General features: G+C 49.6%; 1 protein-coding gene across 3 annotated transcripts; it reads right to left on the minus strand.

The window, feature by feature from the left end:
* Positions 1 to 25: 25 nt before the first annotated feature.
* On the minus strand, positions 26 to 17,253 carry RPAP1 (RNA polymerase II associated protein 1). 3 transcript variants are annotated; one of them, XM_017648705.3, is made up of 25 exons: positions 17,081 to 17,253; positions 14,783 to 15,039; positions 14,346 to 14,494; positions 13,972 to 14,061; positions 13,431 to 13,551; positions 12,628 to 12,849; positions 11,620 to 11,775; positions 10,479 to 10,594; positions 10,111 to 10,209; positions 9,137 to 9,238; positions 8,741 to 8,908; positions 8,322 to 8,498; positions 8,066 to 8,200; positions 7,797 to 7,967; positions 7,133 to 7,290; positions 6,551 to 6,709; positions 6,201 to 6,402; positions 5,683 to 5,792; positions 5,243 to 5,438; positions 4,890 to 5,042; positions 4,505 to 4,647; positions 3,157 to 3,913; positions 843 to 1,019; positions 652 to 711; positions 26 to 547 (listed from the first exon to the last, which is right to left on the minus strand). In XM_017648705.3, exons 2-25 carry the CDS (start codon positions 14,961 to 14,963, stop codon positions 398 to 400), a joined length of 4,152 nt encoding a protein of 1,383 aa, XP_017504194.3. In that variant the 5' UTR covers positions 14,964 to 15,039; positions 17,081 to 17,253; the 3' UTR covers positions 26 to 397. The 3 variants fall into 3 exon arrangements, with proteins under 3 accessions (XP_017504194.3, XP_036874702.2, XP_036874704.2); XM_037018807.2 differs by having other exon boundaries at positions 11,596 to 11,775; XM_037018809.2 differs by lacking the exon at positions 8,741 to 8,908 and having other exon boundaries at positions 11,596 to 11,775.
* Positions 17,254 to 17,849: the final 596 nt, after the last annotated feature.

The raw sequence follows: 17,849 nt of genomic DNA on the forward strand, positions 1-17,849 counted from the left end.
ATGTCTGAAATGAGACCAAATCAGATACCCAGGAGATATTTTTTTTAATTTCAGTGCAAGCTTCATTCAGTGTATAACATTCATACACCTTGGCCTGGGGCAGGAGGAGGAGAGGGAGGAAACAGTGGTGTACTTAGTGTGTCTCGTCCTCAAGACAGGGTAAATAGCTAAGTCACCCTTCACTCCCAGCACAGACCCTCAGAAGCTCCAGATACCAGAATACAATGGTAGGGCTCATTCTGCTCCAAAAAATTGCAAACAGCCTGCTCCCAGGAAGACAAGCCTTCTGTTCCTGTCTCCTGCCCTCCCTTAGAGACAAAAAGCCCTTCTGCCTAGCCTGGCATCTGCTGGTGAGCCTGAGAAGAATGTATCCTTCTTTTCCTTTGTAGCAGCTATACTAGGTCTCCGATACCCCCTTTTGGATCATCCCTGAGGTCAGTCTTTGGAGGAACTGCTGACGCAGAGGAGGCAACTGGGGATATAGTTCAAAGCCCTCTGGGAGGGCAGAATTAGGAAGTTTATAGTGGAGGAGATGCTGCCGGAGACCCTGCAGAGGAAAGAAACTTTATTAAGTGGGTAGTGAGATCCTACTGAGAACTTTGTCTCCAAGACCCACTCTTTTCCCACCCTCCATGATGTTCCCTGCCCTACCTCATCTGCCAGCAGCCAAGTTTTCTGCAGCATGCTTCTGCCAGCAGCTTTCACCTCATCCTAGTGGCAGAACAGGGAGAGGTGGCACTGGGAGAAGGGCCTCGCCTGGCCCTTGCCTCCTCCCCAGCTGGCCCACAGGCAGCTCAATTACAGGCTCCCTTCCTCCCCTTGGAGAAGGGGATGTAACTTACTGAGCTCTTTGGGTCCTGGGAGAAGATGAAGCTATTGACATGAGCCACAGCCACAGCATAGAGCACAGGGCACCAGTGCAGACGGAGTGTACCAGTAACCAGGGCCCGGAAGTAGAGCTGAAGGAGGGCCAGGTTATCTTCGGGAGGCCCTGTGTAGCACTCCAGGGACACAGGCAACTGTGACAGACAAAATAAGACATGCTGAGTGAGGGTAGGAATGTGTGTCACTGGACAACAGAGTGGATGGCTGATGGTCACATGAACCAGATCATCAGGGCAGAGCTCTGGTCCTGAGTGGACATTGGTCTCTATCACAAGGATGAAAGTTAAAGACTAAAAAGCTGGAGAGTATGGGTACCTGGGAAACTGAGAGGCAGCTGTGAATTTCTACTGCCTACTATTGTTTGTTTTATTTAGTTAAGATGAAAATTTTCAAAATGTCATGTTCAACTGCTCAGTTAGTTATATTTAACCTTTCAAAAGTTCATTTTCTGAACAACCAGTAATTTTCTTTCTAAAAATTATACTTAATTCCATGCAAAAATGATTAGAACGGAAATAAGATAAAGTTTGCTAAATGGTATTTATATCAGTGTTACTTAAAATAGCAAAAAATCACAAACAACTTTCATGCCCAAGGGGTCTGATAAAAAAATTTATTATTATTACATAAGAATAAAAAGTTGATTTCTTAGAATATTAATGATGTGGGAAATGCTTATTATGCAATGGTGAAGAAAACATGAAGTGATCCCACTTTTATAAAAAAATGTATGCACATAAAGAAAACTAGAAAAACATAAGTCAAAATCAAAATGGTTACCACTGGGCAGTGAGATTATGGGATGAATATGATCTTTCTAATTCTTAAAAATATTTTATACTTAGCTTTTAGTTTCTTATGTAAATATATTTTATAAACATATATTAACTGGATTTATATATTAAAACATTTATATTTTAAGTTACCAGAATAACTTATAAAGAAAATAAAAAAACCAAGCCTTAAAACAGCAACTCTTTCAGCTTATAAACTTAACTCCTTAAAAACAAAACAGCAGCAGAATCACAGAACCCAAGAATGGGCTAACAGTTACCAAAGGGAAAGGGACTGGGGAGGATGGGAGGGAAGAGAGGGGTAAGGGTGGGGAAAAAGAAAGGGGGCATTAAGGTTAGTATGTATAATGTGGAGGGGGGCACGGGGAGGGCTGTGCAACACAGAGAAGACAAGTAGTGATTCTACAACATCTTACTACACTGATGGGCAGTGACTGTAATGGGGTTTATGGGGGGAACTTGTGAAGGTGGGACCCTAGTAAACATAATGTTCTTCATGTAATTGTAGATTAATGATAAAAAAAAAAATTTAACTCCTTAAGCTAGAGGGTATTATGCTCTATGAAATAAGCCAGGAGGAAAAAGACAAGTACCAAATGATTTCACTCATCTGTGGAGTATAATGATGAAGCAAAACTGAAGTAACAAAACAGCAGCAGACTCACAGACTCCAAGAAGGGACTACCAAAGGGAGGGGTGGGGAGGGAGGGAGAAGGGGATTGAAGGGTATTATGATTAGTACACATAGTGTGTGGGATCACAGGGAAGACAGTGTAGCACAGAGAAGACAAGTAATGACTCTGTGGCATGTTACTACACTGATGGACAGTGACTTTAATGGAGTTTGGGGGGGACTTGAAGATATGGGTGAATGTAGTAACCACATTGTTTTTCATGTGAAACCTTTGTAAGAGTGTATATCAATGACATCTTAATAATAAAAAAAAAATTTAACTCCTTAGCCTAAAATCTGAGGCCCTCTAAGACTTAACTGGCCTTGTCTTCAACAATTTCCCAAACTGAAATCTGTTCTAGATTCCTCCCTCCTCCCACCAACCTACTCTACCATATTCCTCACTACCTGTGAGCTTCTGCTTCTGCTGTTCCACTAGGTACATTCTGTCCTTCCTTTTCAACAATCCAAATTCTACCCAATCTTAAGTGCTCAGGTCTCCCTGCTTCTTCCTCAAAATATTCTCCTTATGGGAAATCCCCTTTGATTTTTCCCTTCTTTGAATCCTGACTTAACACCTAGAATCTGAATAATTTAGGAGCCATGCCTTGTTAATAAGAACAAATACCTAATATAATGCCAGACACCATGTTAAACCCTTTCCACGGATTCTCTTAATCTCCTCAAAGTGCCCCCAGAAATAAAGTAAGGAACCTGAGGCCCACCAAAACTCCCCAGTGCTTAGAATTGCCCCTGGGGCCCGAATAGGATGCCCTTGGTAGGCTCCGTGAGTGGAAAAAGTACCTGGGGTAGAGGCAGGCCCAGAGCTCGCAAGGCTCCCACGTGCTCCCCAAAGAGGGCGAGGCGCAGAGTGACACTGAAGCGACGCTGCAGGGGAAGGAGAACCAGAGCTCCAAAGAGGTGGTCTCCAAAAGAGACAGCCTCGAAATGCTCGAGGAAGTTGGCATAGAGGTCAGGAAAAGATGTCAGGCCAGGAAGTGGGCAATCCAGGTTGAGGTTTGGCAGGACTTCAGGCTGGCAGAGCCGAGCCAGGAGGGCTGCCACCAGATGTTGTATTGGGGTCTCCCGGAACAGTTCACCGTCCACCAGGAACACACACATGAGCCATGCCAGGCGGGCAGCAGGAGGCACAGCCCAGAGGGCCTGGGGGCGCCAGCTCTCCAGGAGTAGCACCCACTGCAGGGCCCGCATGGCTGTGCCCACGGCATCAGCAGGAGGGAGCCCCGAGGGGGTGTCTGAGGCCTGGTGGTAGAGGTGAACCAAAGGCAGGAAAGGCCAGTCGGTGGGCAGCAGCGGTTCCTTGGGAACAGGGAGCAGCAGGGCTGGGACTCTCTGCAGCTGCCCTCTAGGCAAGGCCTGAGAGGCTAGCAGGCTGGCTCGGTTTAGTGAGCAGTGGGTCAGGTAGCAGCCGCGGATGCTGGGGAGGTCCTGGCAGGCCTGAGCCAGTAGGGCTCCTCGCCCATACCCAAGATCCCTGCCACTCCCCAAGGAGAGCCGGTCAGAGAAGTCAGCTGCTTCTGGACCCCCTGATGCTCCTTCCCTGTAACACGGCCCAAAAGTAAAAAATGAGGGCTGGAACCACACACCCAGAGGGCCATGCAGCTCTCCAGGGCTTCCCAGAAGTTCCTAAGTCCAATCCTGTGCCTCCCTTATTCCCGTAATAATCTTCCACGTAGTGTGTGTAGCAGTTAAGAGGATGGACACTAGAGAGCTGCCCAGGTGCAGGTTTCCAGAATTTCTCTGTGCTTTAGTTTCTTCATAGTAAAATGGGGATAACAATAATACCCATCTCATGGTACTGGTAAAATACTTAAAATACAGATTTTTAAGGGAATACGAGATACAGAGTTAGTGCTTAGTAACCAACCAAATAACTATTACATGTTGTACAGCTAGTTTACATACCACTTTTGAGCCATACAGTCACACTGAAGTCTCACAGTTCTCTTAGTGTGGGTACTTTAATCAGTGTGCCTTACTGATTAGGAAGTGGAAGCTCAGAGAGCTAAGCATAATCCATGGAAGAAAGAATTAAACCTAGGTTCTCCTGGCTCCAAATTCAGGGCTGCTCTGTCAATAACCACAGAAGCCTGTCAAAGGGCTGAGTCGCTACCACCATGCCCAGCCTTACGGGAGGAACTCCAGCCGGAATATACAGCTCCGCAGCAGCTCATGGGCGAGGTGATCACTTCCAGGCAGCAGCCGGCTCAGCAGGGCCAAGGCCATGCCATGATGGAGGGCAGCTCTGGTGGCTGGTACTGGCTGGAATGTTGCCTGTGGACAGAAAAGCAGGGGTGGAGTGGGGGGAGGCAGAGGGAGTGAGAGGGAACAAAGCAAAGAGAAGTGAGGAAGAGGATATAAGCAAAGAGGATATGTGCTGCAGGGCAAAGATCCTGGGCATGTCTGGAGGAAAATAGGAACTGCATGGCCTGCCAGAAGCAGCACAAGTTCCAGAGAAGCAGAATGGGGATGGGGGTACAGGTGGATACAGGTATGGGGGGTTTGGGGACACCCACCGCTCTCTGGGCCAGGGTGAGTGCCAGGTACTGCAGGTGGTACTCATGGCGCAGGGCCCATGCAGAAAAGGGCGTGAGTTGTGGGGTAGCCACGGGAGCCACACATTGGAGGAAGTAGTTCTGGAGTCCTGGGGCAGCCAATATGACAGCCAGCTGAGGAAAAGCAAGCTTGTTCCAATCTGGAAGGTGATTTGATCTCTTCTGGAGTCCCCCAGGTGGCTGCCCACTCCCAAAACTCACAGAAATACATGCAGGCAGAGGAGACCTCCCTTCCCAAGGGGTACCCCCACTTCTTTCTGACCCCTGCTATTTTGGCCCCCTGCCTGGCCCTTAACCAGGCACTTAGGACTCACCTGGTCACATAGACCCTTGTGGATCTGGGCCAGGGTGTTGAAAAGAGAGAGGAGGGCAGTGAGGAACGGGAAGGGTGAGGCTGAGCCAGCTAAACTGAAAGGGTGATGTCCTCCTGTGCAGCCCAGTGACACAAGGCTGGGCACAGCTTCAGGGACTGGAGCACAGGACTCTGGGTTACAGAGCAGAGAGCAGCGCCTGGAGGCAGAATGAAGAAGCTGAGGGGAGTTTTGGCCTGATGTATGTAAGGCTGCAAAAGAGCTGCTTGGTCTACGACCAAGGCCAGCCTTGGAGCCCCCAACTGCTGCCTGCTAGGGATTCAGGTTTCCCCTGGGCTGAGGGGTTCCACTTGGGCTGGACGAGGGAGCTAGACCCAGGGAACCCACAAAGAGAGAAGCTCCTCCTCCTTCCTCCCCACCCCAACTGCACACACAGTACATACCCAAGGGAATCCCACAGGCTGCCCAGAGTGGGCTGGCCCAGCAGGGGCAGCAGCAGGTCCTCCGACAGACGCTCTATGTCCTGAAGCCAATCCCCTGGGCACGAGCTTGGCTAGAGGAGCAAGGCTCACTGAGCAGACATGAGGACACCCATTCTCCCAGGGCCTGTGTACCCAGGCCAGGCCCATGATTCTGAGAGCCCAGAAGGAGGCAGCGTTTCAGGGCTTCTGCCTTTTGACCCTTCTGGAGGGAGAGAAGACCCCACAGGTCCTGAGGGCATAAAGGGGCAGGGCAGCTGGGCCACTGCTTGGGGTTCTCTGATGCCCCCAGCACGGCTCTTTGGCAGCTCCAGTGGATATGGAGGTGGACAGAGGAAGAAAAGTAAGAGAGAAAAGGTGGAAAGGAGGAAATGGTGAGAATGGGGAGGCAGGAGTGGAGAGGTAGAGACAGAGAGGGAGAAAAGGGGTGCAGTGTTATGCGGGAGGCAGGGCCTGGTGGCAAGCAGGCAGGCAACACTCACCTGCTGGCTCCAAGCCTGGTAGTAGGCGTCCAGGAAGAGAAGGCAGGCAGTAGGCACTGGGCCCAGAGCATTCCACGTCTCAGGTCTGGGCAGTGACTTCAAGGTCTGTCTTAGACATGGCTCCACGAGAGGCTGGAGCCCAGACACCTGTGTCCAAGTGATCAAGGGAGGGGTGGCCGACAGACTGGCTTCAGCAGAATCACTACAGGAGTGCCAGAGGGGTCACAGTAAGGATCTGGCTGCCCCGATCCCCCGTACGCTCTGGCCACCCTCTCTCTGTGGAGGAGCATTACCACTTGTCCCAGAGCTCAGGGAAGAATGTCCCTGCCGCAGTGCAGGCTACAATGTACCTGCCAGGTTCAGGGGTGGTGCTGCCAGCTGCCAGGGTCAGATGGGTGAGGAGAGTGAGCAACGAGGCTATCCGCTGTACGGCCAGGGTCTGAGGTGGGTGGGTGCTGAGCTCCCTGGGCACAGCCTGCAGGGCACGCATCAGCACTGGGTACAGCTCCCTGAGGGAGGACAGTGTACAAAGGGATATGGAGATATAATGCCTGCCCCAGAGATCTGTAGTCTGATTAAGGGGATCAGGAGGGGAGGCGCCAGGGCTTGGTACTCTTGGAGGGTTTCAAGGGGGAAGGCAGGCTGGGAATGAAGAGAAGGAGGCAGCCCTCAAGGCTTCTGCCAAACAGGGAATTTAAACCTGATTTCACCAAGATACCAGTGCTTTGTGTACAGAATGCAGTTCACCCAGTTTTGTTCTACTCTCCCCTGGGTGGTCTGACCTCCAAGCCTTCTTCATTCCTCCCCAAATCCCCTCTTCCTCATTATCAGCTTCCCTCCAAGCTTGAAACTTTGATCAAGGCTGTCATCAGCTTAGGCCAGAGTGCCAAACTGGAGGGGGCTACAAGGGAGCCTACACTGTTTCTCCTCACCTGTAAAGGTCACCGCCCTGACCATAGGAGGCGGCCACAACCCACAGACGTAAGGCCTCCGTGCTCAGGGTCTCAGCTTCCTCTGGGGGTAAGGCCAGTTCCTGGGGGGCCTCAGCAATAAAGCGGCACAGGCGGCTCCCGAGATCAAAGCTGCTCAACTGAGGGAGGGCAGAGTGGGGATCAGGGTCATCTGGGAGTCCCAAGTAGACTCAGGTTCTCTCACTATGGAGACTGGCTCAACTCAGCCCTGTCCCAGGCCCCTCTGGTGCCACAAGGTCATGACTCTGGGGCAGGCTGAAACCACCTCAACCACCCCTCCCTCCCATCTCCTTCCCTACTCCCCTCCTTTTCAGCAAGCCCTTGCTGGGCACCTTTCCTGGGCTACTTGGCTAAGGGTGATGAGTGCCCATCTGGATATGGCACTTCTGGTCTGGGTTCAGGGAGCAGGGAGCCCTCCCTTCATATAGTAAGAGCAGAGCAAGCCTAAAGAAAGCAATAGGCTCCAGGTGATTAGGTTCCAGCCTGGTGATCTCTGTTGCATTTCCAACAAATTCGATCAGAGACCAAGAGGAAGATGGCATGAGCAGGCCACCCGGAGTCCAGAGAACTAGTCCCCAACCCAGTACTGTCTGAGGCCCCGCCCCTTGCCCTGCATCCTGCTCACCAGCCGGGCAGCAATATTCCTACCAGCCGAGGCCAGGACACGAAGTAGTTTCATGGCAGTAGCACAGGGCACTTTGTGTAGACTGTGGGTAGGCTCCACCCCCATGGGGGACCAGCTGGTCGGGAGGAATTCTCGAACCACAGTATCTATCAGCCGAGGGCACTCTAGGACCTGTGAGGGACAGAAGGAGAAGGGAGGTAGGAGGCTGGCTGGAGTCAAGACCAGGCCCAGTCTGGCTCTTTGCCTGTTTCCCATCTTCTCTTTCTCACCCTTGTAGCCGACTCCAGGGAATGCCGGGCCACGCGGACAAGCACAGCCAGGATGTCAAGGACCACAGAAGGTCCCGGGCAGGTCACCTCCAGCACATAGCGCAGCCGAGGCAGCAGGTTAGTGGCCAGAAGCCCCTGGGGATCAGAGATAAATCCTCAGCCAAATGCACCTGGGCCCTAGGCTTTGATGATCCCTTATTCAACATGTGCTTGCCCTCAAGGTCATGGACAGGTGCAGCTGTCCTGGCATCTTTACCTTGATGACATCATGTCGGGCCAGGTCAGATGGAGGCTGGTCTCCTTCCTCAGAGCTCTTCCTTTTTGCCTTTTCTCCTGGGGATTCCTCATCCTCATCCTCTCTGTCCTCCTGGCTGGGCATCAGAGGGTACACCAAAGCTCCACAGTACCAGGAGAAAGTGCTATCGAGGACCTCCTGCCAGAGAGAAGAGAATCAGGGAAGAAGTGGTCAGGCCAGAAAATGGGTCCAGGAGTAGAGAGCAGAAACCACCCACAAAAAACAGAAAGGCAAGGCTCCTGTGCTTTGGGAACTTTAGAAGAGGGTGATGCCACCAGCCCATCCTTTGCTTGGCCTGGCAACGCCTTCACAATGACGGCATGCCCAGCAGGAGCTGTGGGACCCTGACACCTTGAAGCCCATTGCTATTCCTGTTGTACCTCATCTCTAGGAGCCACCAGCAGAGACCGGAGAGCCTGGATGGCAGCTGCGATGACCCCATTCACTTTGTCATCCAGGGAAAAGCGCAGCAGGAAGAGGAAACCGGCATCCAAAAGGAGACGCAAGACACTGCCTGCTAGCCGGTCCCCAAACTCACCAGCCTGGGCCTTGGAAGCAGGAGGATAAAACCTTGCTGAAGATGCTGGACTTACAGAGTCTCTGTCTTAAACCTTCCCTTGCCCATCTATGACCCTGTATTTGTCCTGTTCCCAGTCTGACTCACAGACAGCTGGTGTATGGGCTAGTGGGCCAGAGAGAAAGAGGTGGGAGGTGGGAAAGTCTAAGGTTGGGGGGTGGGGTGGGGACAGGCAGGACCAGGCCAGCAGACCACTCACCCTGCCGACAACCTGGGCCAACACATGCAGTGCCAGCACTCTCTGTTGGGACACCTGGCTGCGTGTCAGGTGGAACAGCTCCTGCAGGGAGTATCCTGCTCTCTGGGGAAGGGAAAAGAAATCAGAAGGAGCTAAGACCCCAAGGGCAGCAACCCCAACAAATACACAGCAACCCTCTATTTCCCAGGCATGGCGTGGGGAAGATAAAGAAAGTAGGTATCCCCTGCTTTCCATGGATCCTCAAATTGGCAAAGAAGGTAAGATTTGCACACAAGTAACCATGGTGTAAGGTTGGGAAGAATGTGGTAATTGCTGTTTAATTTGCAACCAGAGAACAGGGGACAGAGAAGGGGCATCTGGAAAAGTGATGTGGTCTCAGTGAATGGGGAGAGCTTCCATGGCCTGACAAGGAACAAAGGGTAAAGGTAGTCCCCAGAGTGGGCTTCAGGAACTGAGCCCAGGAGGTGCTTGAGCACAGAGCGCATGTGGGCAGCAGACTAGAGCAGCAGGAGTGAGGGAGGCAGAGCTGAAGCGCCAGTAGGGAAAGGCTGTGGAGGGACTATCTTGCCCGGCTAAGGAGCCAAGACCTTATTCTGTGAGCAGAGGGGGGCCAGGAAACTTTTCGAGGCAAAGTTTGGTCTGAGTTGGGCCAGAGGGCATCAGTATGGCAGCTCTGTGAGGGATGGAATGGTGTGGTGGGGAGAGTGGCACATGTGGCAATTGAGCAGACAAGGAGGAGCAAGGCTCTCATCTCACAAGGGGAGGAGACATAACCAGCAAGTTCTGGCAACTGCCAGGAATGAGAGGCAACGAAGAGAAAGACTTTGAGCCTGAGAACCTGAATTGGCAGAAAGGCCATGAACTGGGATGGGGTACAAAGGACATCCAAGGCAACTGACCAGAAGTTCTTTTCTACAAGGTTGTTAGAAGCACTTTCAAGAGCTGCCCAGTCCTCCCAGAGCCCCATATCTCACCTCTGCCTCCTCTCCATGGTGGTGCAGGCCCAGATGGGTAGGTAGGTCCACATCGGGGTCTAGGAGCTCTCCCTGAAGACTGAATCGGGCCTGCATCCTCTAATGGGAAGAGAAAGAGGAATATGGGAGCAGCAGTAACTTCTCCACATGCATGCCTCAGCTCAAACCCCAGGCCTCTCGGGACTTATGTCCCGACTACCTCTAACTGGAAAGGGGGCTCCTCTGGCCTTAGGGTCCAGGCAGGGTGATGGGAGAGGAAAGATGTTTCTCTAGCTCAGGGAAAGAAAAATGCCTGAGTTCTGGGCGCAAGAGCCATAGCCCTACTCCTGCCCTGCTCTGCTCCTTATAGGCCAGCTGGCTCTCCTCACCTCCTGTGTCTGTTGCTGCCGGAGTGGGGGTAGGTCTTGAGTCCAGTGGAGCTTCTCCAGCTCAACAGTGTCCATATGCAGCCATTCTCTGTTGGGGGTCACAGGCAGCACCACAGCTGGGAAGAAGGAAGCAGAGTAGTATCCCCTGAGGGGCTCAGCTCACTGATCCACCGGGGTCCCAGCCACCTTTGCCTAAGGACTGGGCAGCCTTGGCCTTCAGCTATGGCTAAATGGCATGGCCTTGGGGTTGGAACTCCTGGAAACTGGGCAAAGGTCTCAGATATGGCAGAATACCCAGTCCTGGGCTCTAGACCACTGCTGATCCCAAAGATTTGTTGGAAGAGGAAAGAGGAAAAGGAGGAGGTAAGGAAGAGAAGATGAAGGGTGCAGAGGAGGGAGGACCATGTGTATCGGGGAAAACATACTTCTCCACTGCCTGGTACCAACCTTCTAAAGGAGCAGGGGAGTGGGGCCAGTGAAGGGACACACTGTACTACTTCAGCAGAGCAAGAAAACAGACACACACCCTTATTGTCCTCTTCCTGCCTTGCCCCAACCCCCAACCTGCCCAGCTGGCCTGGAGCTCCTCCAGGGGCAGGAGGTTCCTGGCTCTCATAATTTGATTTCTTCTTTTATTAATCACTAATAAAATAATCCAGGTCCTGGGAAATGAGTGCTCCCACTGGCCTCTCTGTTGCAGGTCTGGCATGTTTTGAAGACCTGCGTCATACTCTTCTGTCACTGCCCTGGCCCTGTTGTCTTCTGCCCCACAGTAACAGCACAGGCACAAAATTGTGGGATGGACGGAATCAGAGCAGAGGCAGCTACTGCAAAGGCAGTGGGGAGATGGTCTGCAGGGGGAGGGGGCCATTCAGCATCCCACCCTACTGCCTCTTACCGGGGAAGGGGGAGGAGCAGCAGAAACAGGAAAAGAAAACAGGAAGCATGTGCAGGAAGACTATACACGTCAGCAAATGAAGACTAATTTCCAAGCAATAATGAGGATTAATGTTAGATGTTCAAGGACAGAGAAGATTCTCTCTTTCCCATCTTTCATGAGAAGGGATATTTTCTTCAAACTTTTACTCCTCAAAACATGTCCCCACCTCCTTCGAACCTGGGGCTCCTGGCTCCAGCTCACCTTCCTGCCTAGGTTCACTGGGTGAAGTTGGCACAATGGGTTCCTTCCCAGTGACCTTGACAGAGGGTTCTTGTGGCCACTGCTCCTCCACGGCCTTCTCTCCTGCTTGCTTGTGCATGCGATTGGAAGATCTCAAGAAGGCGACCAAGCTGGGATCTAGAGAAGAGGGCAGACGGGGGAGTTGGTGGGGTCAGATCCTCCCAGCCTTCCACAGACTTGAAATCTGCTGAATACTGCCTGCCTATGGGAGCCAAGGCCAAGACAAGCCACTTCCCAGCCCTGGCCTGATCCCCTTGAGTTCTCTGAGGACCTCCATAACCCATACCTGTCACTGGGACTTGTCTGCCTACCCTTCTCTCTACCCTTCACAGTCCCCTGACCCAGGTTTATGCCAGTTCATATACTTGGCTCCAGGCCCAAAGTGGCTGTGGAATAAGTGAATGAATGTTGACTTGGCCCAAAGAAAGGGCATTTAGGTGAACAATTTCTCTTACTTTCAGTTAATTTACTTATGCACAAGTATTCATTAAAAACCTAACATATGCTATGCTCTATATAGGTGTTAGATATACAGTTTGGAACAAGACTGACTTGGTGCTACTGTTTTAGGGAACAGAAACTAGGAGGGAGGTGTAATAAGAGTACAGCATGCTATAGAGTATACTGTAGCTGTACTAATACAGTGTATATTATATGAGAATAGTCTAACATACAGAGTACAATGGTTAAGAGCAGGGCCTGTGAAACCAGACAGACCTGGATTTACATCTCATTCATGTTCCTTGTCAGTTGTGTGACCTGGGGGAGAATTTCTTAAAGTTTTGAGCCTCAGTTTTTTTCCATAAGTAAATGGTTAGTACCACTTACTTCACAGAAACAGTTTAAGGACAGAATGAAATAATTCATTAAAGTACTCAGCACAAGGCCTGGCACTCACAGTAAGCCTTCCTCAAAAAGTGGCAGTGCCTTCCTAGCCTGGTCTTGGCAGGAAAGCCAGACACCCCGTACCAAGCTGAGCCAGAAGGCGCTGCTGTTCCTGCAAGATGTCCTCAGGAGCCAGGGCTTGCAGTCTTGCTATATTCTCTTCATGGATGGTCTGGGCTTCTTGCTCGGCCTCCTGGCCCCTGAGCCCTTTCCCTGTGACCAGATGGGGTCCCTGGAAGCTGTGGCTACTCTGCGGAAGCTGAGAGCCCTGCTCTTTAGGCACAAGTGCCTCCCGGGTCACAGCACCTAGAAGAAGTGTACGATCAGTTTCATTGCCTCACCCCAGCTGGATCTTCTGGCCCTCTTTCCTAAGCCCATGAGCCATGGAGACAGAGGTCCCAGAGCTTTTCCAGACACAGAGTAGAGACTCCCTAAGAGATTAGTTTGGGGTGCTGACCTTTGCATTCATTCTTCCCCTCGGATTTATGAGAGAAGGTTCCCCTTAGAAACATCCTTTATGACTCTTCTGTTGGCTATACAGCTATCTTCTTCCTTCAGGGGCTTGCCCAGCTTTTCTACTAGTAATTTGCATCATTAAAGGAATCTTGACCTATCTCTTTATTTTATAGTCTCTGTCAGACACTTCTCTCTCCTACCCTTCTCCTAAGGGTAAGTGATGACCTACCTTCTCCCTGCAGCTAAGACGTGGACCCAAGCCACCCACACTCAGAAATACTCTTAAGTAGGGATATGCAACAGTTTCCTCTTTAGATAGCTCAAATGCACTTTATATTTGAGACAGAAATACATATACCCAACTATGTATATGACTCTATGATCATGTATTACAAAAAGGCCAAGCCTAAGCCTCTTCAACCCCAGCTCACCCTCTGGTGGGTCCAGAGCAGATACAACTTCTCTAAGTGGTGGAACCCTGGCTTCACACAGCCTACTTGCTGCAATTTCCTGGGCAAAGATGCTTCTCTTATCAGACGTTGCTGTGTTCCCCTATGGGGCAAAAAAAAACAACAACCCAGGTGACTGATGCTCATTAACCCATTCCCTTTTCAATTTCTTTATATGAAGGTTACTGGAACAAAGAAATAAAAGGGACTTGTTTAATCTCCAAAGGTCACGACCCCTCAGAAAAAGAAGGGTTCTGTAAGAACACAGGTATGAATTCTGATGGACTTGCGTTGGCTTTCCAGCTCTTCTATCTATTAGATGTGTGGTGTTGGACAAACTACTTATCATTTCAGGGTCTCAGTTTCCTTACCTTACACAGTTGTAATAAGGATTAAGTTATTAGGTGCTGCTGCTTTAACAATGGCATTGGTTGACATTTATTAAGATTACCACCTGGGGAAGATGTACTATGGGGCTCACTTGTCTGTCTCCTAAGTGCCATCCAAGTTTACCCCTGCCTACCTGTCTCTCCCGTGAACGATGGAATACAGGAGGGAAAGCAACACCACTGGGCACAGGCAGATTCACAGACACTGAACCTGTATCTCGTTCCTGTAGCAACAAAGCACAAAGCACAAAGCAGTGAAGATACTGAGACTTCCTCACGCTGGACCCTACCCCACCAGCCCTAGTTCTGTATGACGAGAGTCGCATCCTAGGGAGTCATGAACCAACCATGCTTCCTAGGGCTCAGTGATACTAAACCAGCCCCCAACCTGACTGCAGGGGGATGAAGTCCCTTCCTTAATCACCCTCCACTCATAAGGCTCACCATCCCCACCCAATATCCTTGCTACCCTAGGAGGCCTCATCTCACTCAGCCAGCTGAGACGCACAATAATCTTAGTCAAGACAGCAGTGATGTGCTGATCATGCCTGTTCAGCCTCTCTTCAGGGTCCTCATGTTGAGGAAGGAGACAGCCAGGGCTGGGCCTGGCTCTCTTCTGGGGAGCAGGAACCAAAGCTGGGGGCAAATCTGGGAAATCTGAGAAAGAAAAAACCCATTTGTGAGAATACTTGTACCTTTCCAGAACAGAGAGAAGGCTGGGGGAAGCCAAAGACAGACAGCTGTTGTGGGTCCCTGGCTCAAGCAGTGTCCCCTTGCCAACCTCTTTTGGGCCTCACTGTCTTCATACGCAAAATGGTACTGCAGCAACAGAGGCTGTGCAGTGTCTGAAATAATGATGGGGCAGAATCCAGCCACATCAGGAAGAGAGAGGGGACCCTGAGGCTGTACTCTCTGCTCATCTGCCTCACATCCAAAGCCACTCACTGTCCAACATCACCACATCCCGGTGATCCTGCTGTGGGGGCCGGTCCAGGTTAGCATCACCACTTCTCCTACTTCCTTTCTTCACCAACTGCACTGCTGGGGCTGCACCAGCTGCGAGAAACTGACTCTGGAAACGTAGCAGGTCAACCTCGGACTCCCCTGGCTGTGGTCTCGAAAGCATCTTGACCCTCCAGCTGCCTCTCCAGTGCAACTCTTTCCAGCACGGCTTTGATGTGGGAATTCCCTCCCACTCACCCCTGAAAGCAATAAAGATGACAGGTTCTCTACAACTGAATCATGCTTCTCTTTATTGTACATCAGAGAAGACTTTTTTTCTTAGGTACACATCAACTCATTCTTGTTCACTCATACCTTATTGAAATTCCCTATTTAACCCTCCCTAATATTATCAGCCTAGCAATATTTACTTCTTAACCTAGGTTGCTTACAATTTGTGGATGATAAAAACTCTCAAGAAGGTCTTCTGCTGGAGCAGGAATGAGAGAAATGACTCCAGACTGCAGTTTGTGCAGTTAAAAACTAGCATTTCTAATCAATATGTAATTCGGACACAACCAACTAACAGGTGCCTTTCTACACTGGAGTGTGCAGCTGTTATTCTTTCCATCCTGGAGAAGAATAATCACATACAAGAGATTTTGCTTCGCCCTCTTCAAGCTTTATGCTCTTTCCAGCTTCAGCATGGTGGTCAAATTCCCTCAGCAAGGAACACCTTCTGAAAAATGGATTATATGCTAAGCCCATGCCAAAGAACAAACGCAAACTCAGGAAAATGGAACTGTTATGAACAGTGTTAAAATTTAGTACAATTGTTCTTATGGTGCTAATTACGGTGTCTTCAGCTGACATTACCAAGTTAAGTTTTCTTACAATTTAAGTCTGTGGGTTTTGACTATCTCTTTTAAAGTATGAGAGTTACATACTAAAACTTGCCCAGAAGAAGGAGGTAAACCAAAAAGTCATAGGAGCAAACAAAAACAATTTCACAGACCTAGAAAAAAGCAAGATTTTATATTGTATTTGTTTTTAAAAATGTGCCTGTAGTGCATTTTTTCAAATCCATAATTTGAAATGTCATTAGTTGTTGAGTTGGGTAGGAAGTTGCTAGTTTATACAAAGAAGAAAATTGTTGTGCCTGATTGGGACACTATTGTTTCCATTAATGTTTATAAATAATTAGGTATGGACCTGAAATAGAGGATACTTACATCAATTTATAGTCTTGTACATAAACTTTATAGTTTGAAATAAACATCAAAAGGAAATAATGATTATCAAGTAGCTTAGATTGAAGTTAATCAATTTCATACAATAGTATAGGCATACCACAGAGATATTGCGGGTTTGTTTCCAGATCATGGCAATAAAGTGAATATAGCAATAGAGTGAATCAAATGAACTTTTTGGTTCCCCAGTGCATTAAAAAATTTTGTTTCCACTGTACTTTATCAAGTGTGCAATAGCATTTTGTCTAAAAAAATTGATATACCTTAATTAAAATACTTGATTTCCAATGTAACCATCATCTGAGCTTTCAGTAAGTGGTAAAACTCATCACAGAGCATTGTAACAAATATAATTGAAAAAATTTAAAATGCTGCAGAAGTTACCAAAACATAACATAGAGACATAAAGTGAATAAATGCTAAATGCTGTTGGAAAAAGGCACTGATAGACTTGTTTGATGCAGGGTTGCCACAAGCCTTCAATTTGTAAAAAACAGTGTCTTTGAAACCCAAAAAAGTGAAGCACAATAAAACGCGATATGCCTATATAACAATAAGGAAACTAAATATTCTTTGGGGACTAAACTTGAACTCAGCTAATGTAAAAAAAAAACAAAACTTAAAGAACAACCACAGTGGACCCAAGGAAAATGCCATCAGGAATCAGGCAGATAAATGTATCCTATCAGGGAGTAGTGATTCTGTATTAAACGAGAGAACATGCCTGGCCTGAAGGCATTCAAATTATTAAAAAACCTTTGGCTATAAAAGACAAATATATAAAAATCATTTGTATTTCTATATATTAGCAAAGAACAATCAGAAAATGAAATAAACCAGTTCCACTTACAAAAGCATCAAAAACAATAAAATACTAAGGAAGATATTTCACCAAAGAAATACGAGACTTGTACACCGACGGGCCCCACAACTTGCCCCTAAGGCTCTGCGGTCGCGGGCGCTTCTGGACCACCCGCGTCAGCAAAGAGAAATCACGGAGTCTCAGCCTATGCTACCCGCGGATGGAGGGCCGTGCCCGGAATCTACGCACCGAAGAGGCTGCGGCTGCTCCTGTGTAGACCAAAGACATTCGGGTAGATTCTGACAAAGGAACTTGACACCCTGCGCCGGAGCCTTCGGCGGGGTCTCCCCAAGGCCTTCCCGCCAGCCGAGCACGCCCGCCTTCCCTACGACTACCGGGACGCCGCCATCTTGCCCCACAGGGGCTGCGCTTCCGCCGGCAGATCTGAGTTTCCGCCACGCAGCCTGGACCCGCCTCTTCCGGGCCTGGCCCCGCCCAGACTGGGGTTCGGTCGTTTGGCGTTTGCGACGCGAGCAATCGAAGATACCTGACTTGCCGTGGCCTACCCCACCACCGAAACTCTATGCCGACGCTCAGAACAGTCATCCTTCGGATGTACAGCAGGCACAGGCTCTTCTTCACACACAACACCGGTGACAGAGGTAAAGCGTTCTTCAGATGCCCCTCTGCACTCGCCAACCCGTGTAACCAGATCTTACACCCCAGCACCCAGGCTCATGGGCAGCACACAGAAACCAGCACATGCACCAAGTGTGACCCCTGCAGTGTGCTTACGGGCGACCAAGAAGGTAACCAGGACAGAGGAAAGGCGATGCAGGAATGGTAGTGGTAAGAAGAGAGAAGAAAACAGCCTCATTGCCTGCAAGGTGATCCCCTCAGTGAGTGAACATCCTGCTATTATTGTTCATGCCAGTGTCCCTTCTTGGAAATCTTCCCTCTTTCCCCACTCCTCCCCACTCCCAAAGTCTTTCTCTTCCTTCAAGGCCTTGCTGGAGTC

This window comes from Manis javanica, chromosome 8 (genome assembly GCF_040802235.1).
Source record: "Manis javanica isolate MJ-LG chromosome 8, MJ_LKY, whole genome shotgun sequence".
In the NCBI taxonomy this organism is placed as follows: domain Eukaryota; kingdom Metazoa; phylum Chordata; class Mammalia; order Pholidota; family Manidae; genus Manis; species Manis javanica.

Bases quoted from the DNA above. Each gene is read 5' to 3' on its own strand.
- RPAP1 (XM_037018807.2), bottom strand. From the start codon at position 14,963: ATGCTTTCGAGACCACAGCCAGGGGAGTCCGAGGTTGACCTGCTACGT. The intron at 10,210-10,478 runs GTGAGGAGAGCC...TCTTCCCATTAG, and splicing joins GGCAGCAACAGACACAGGAG to AGGATGCAGGCCCGATTCAG. The intron at 5,793-6,200 runs GTGAGTGTTGCC...TTGCTCCTCTAG, and splicing joins ACCAGGCTTGGAGCCAGCAG to CCAAGCTCGTGCCCAGGGGA.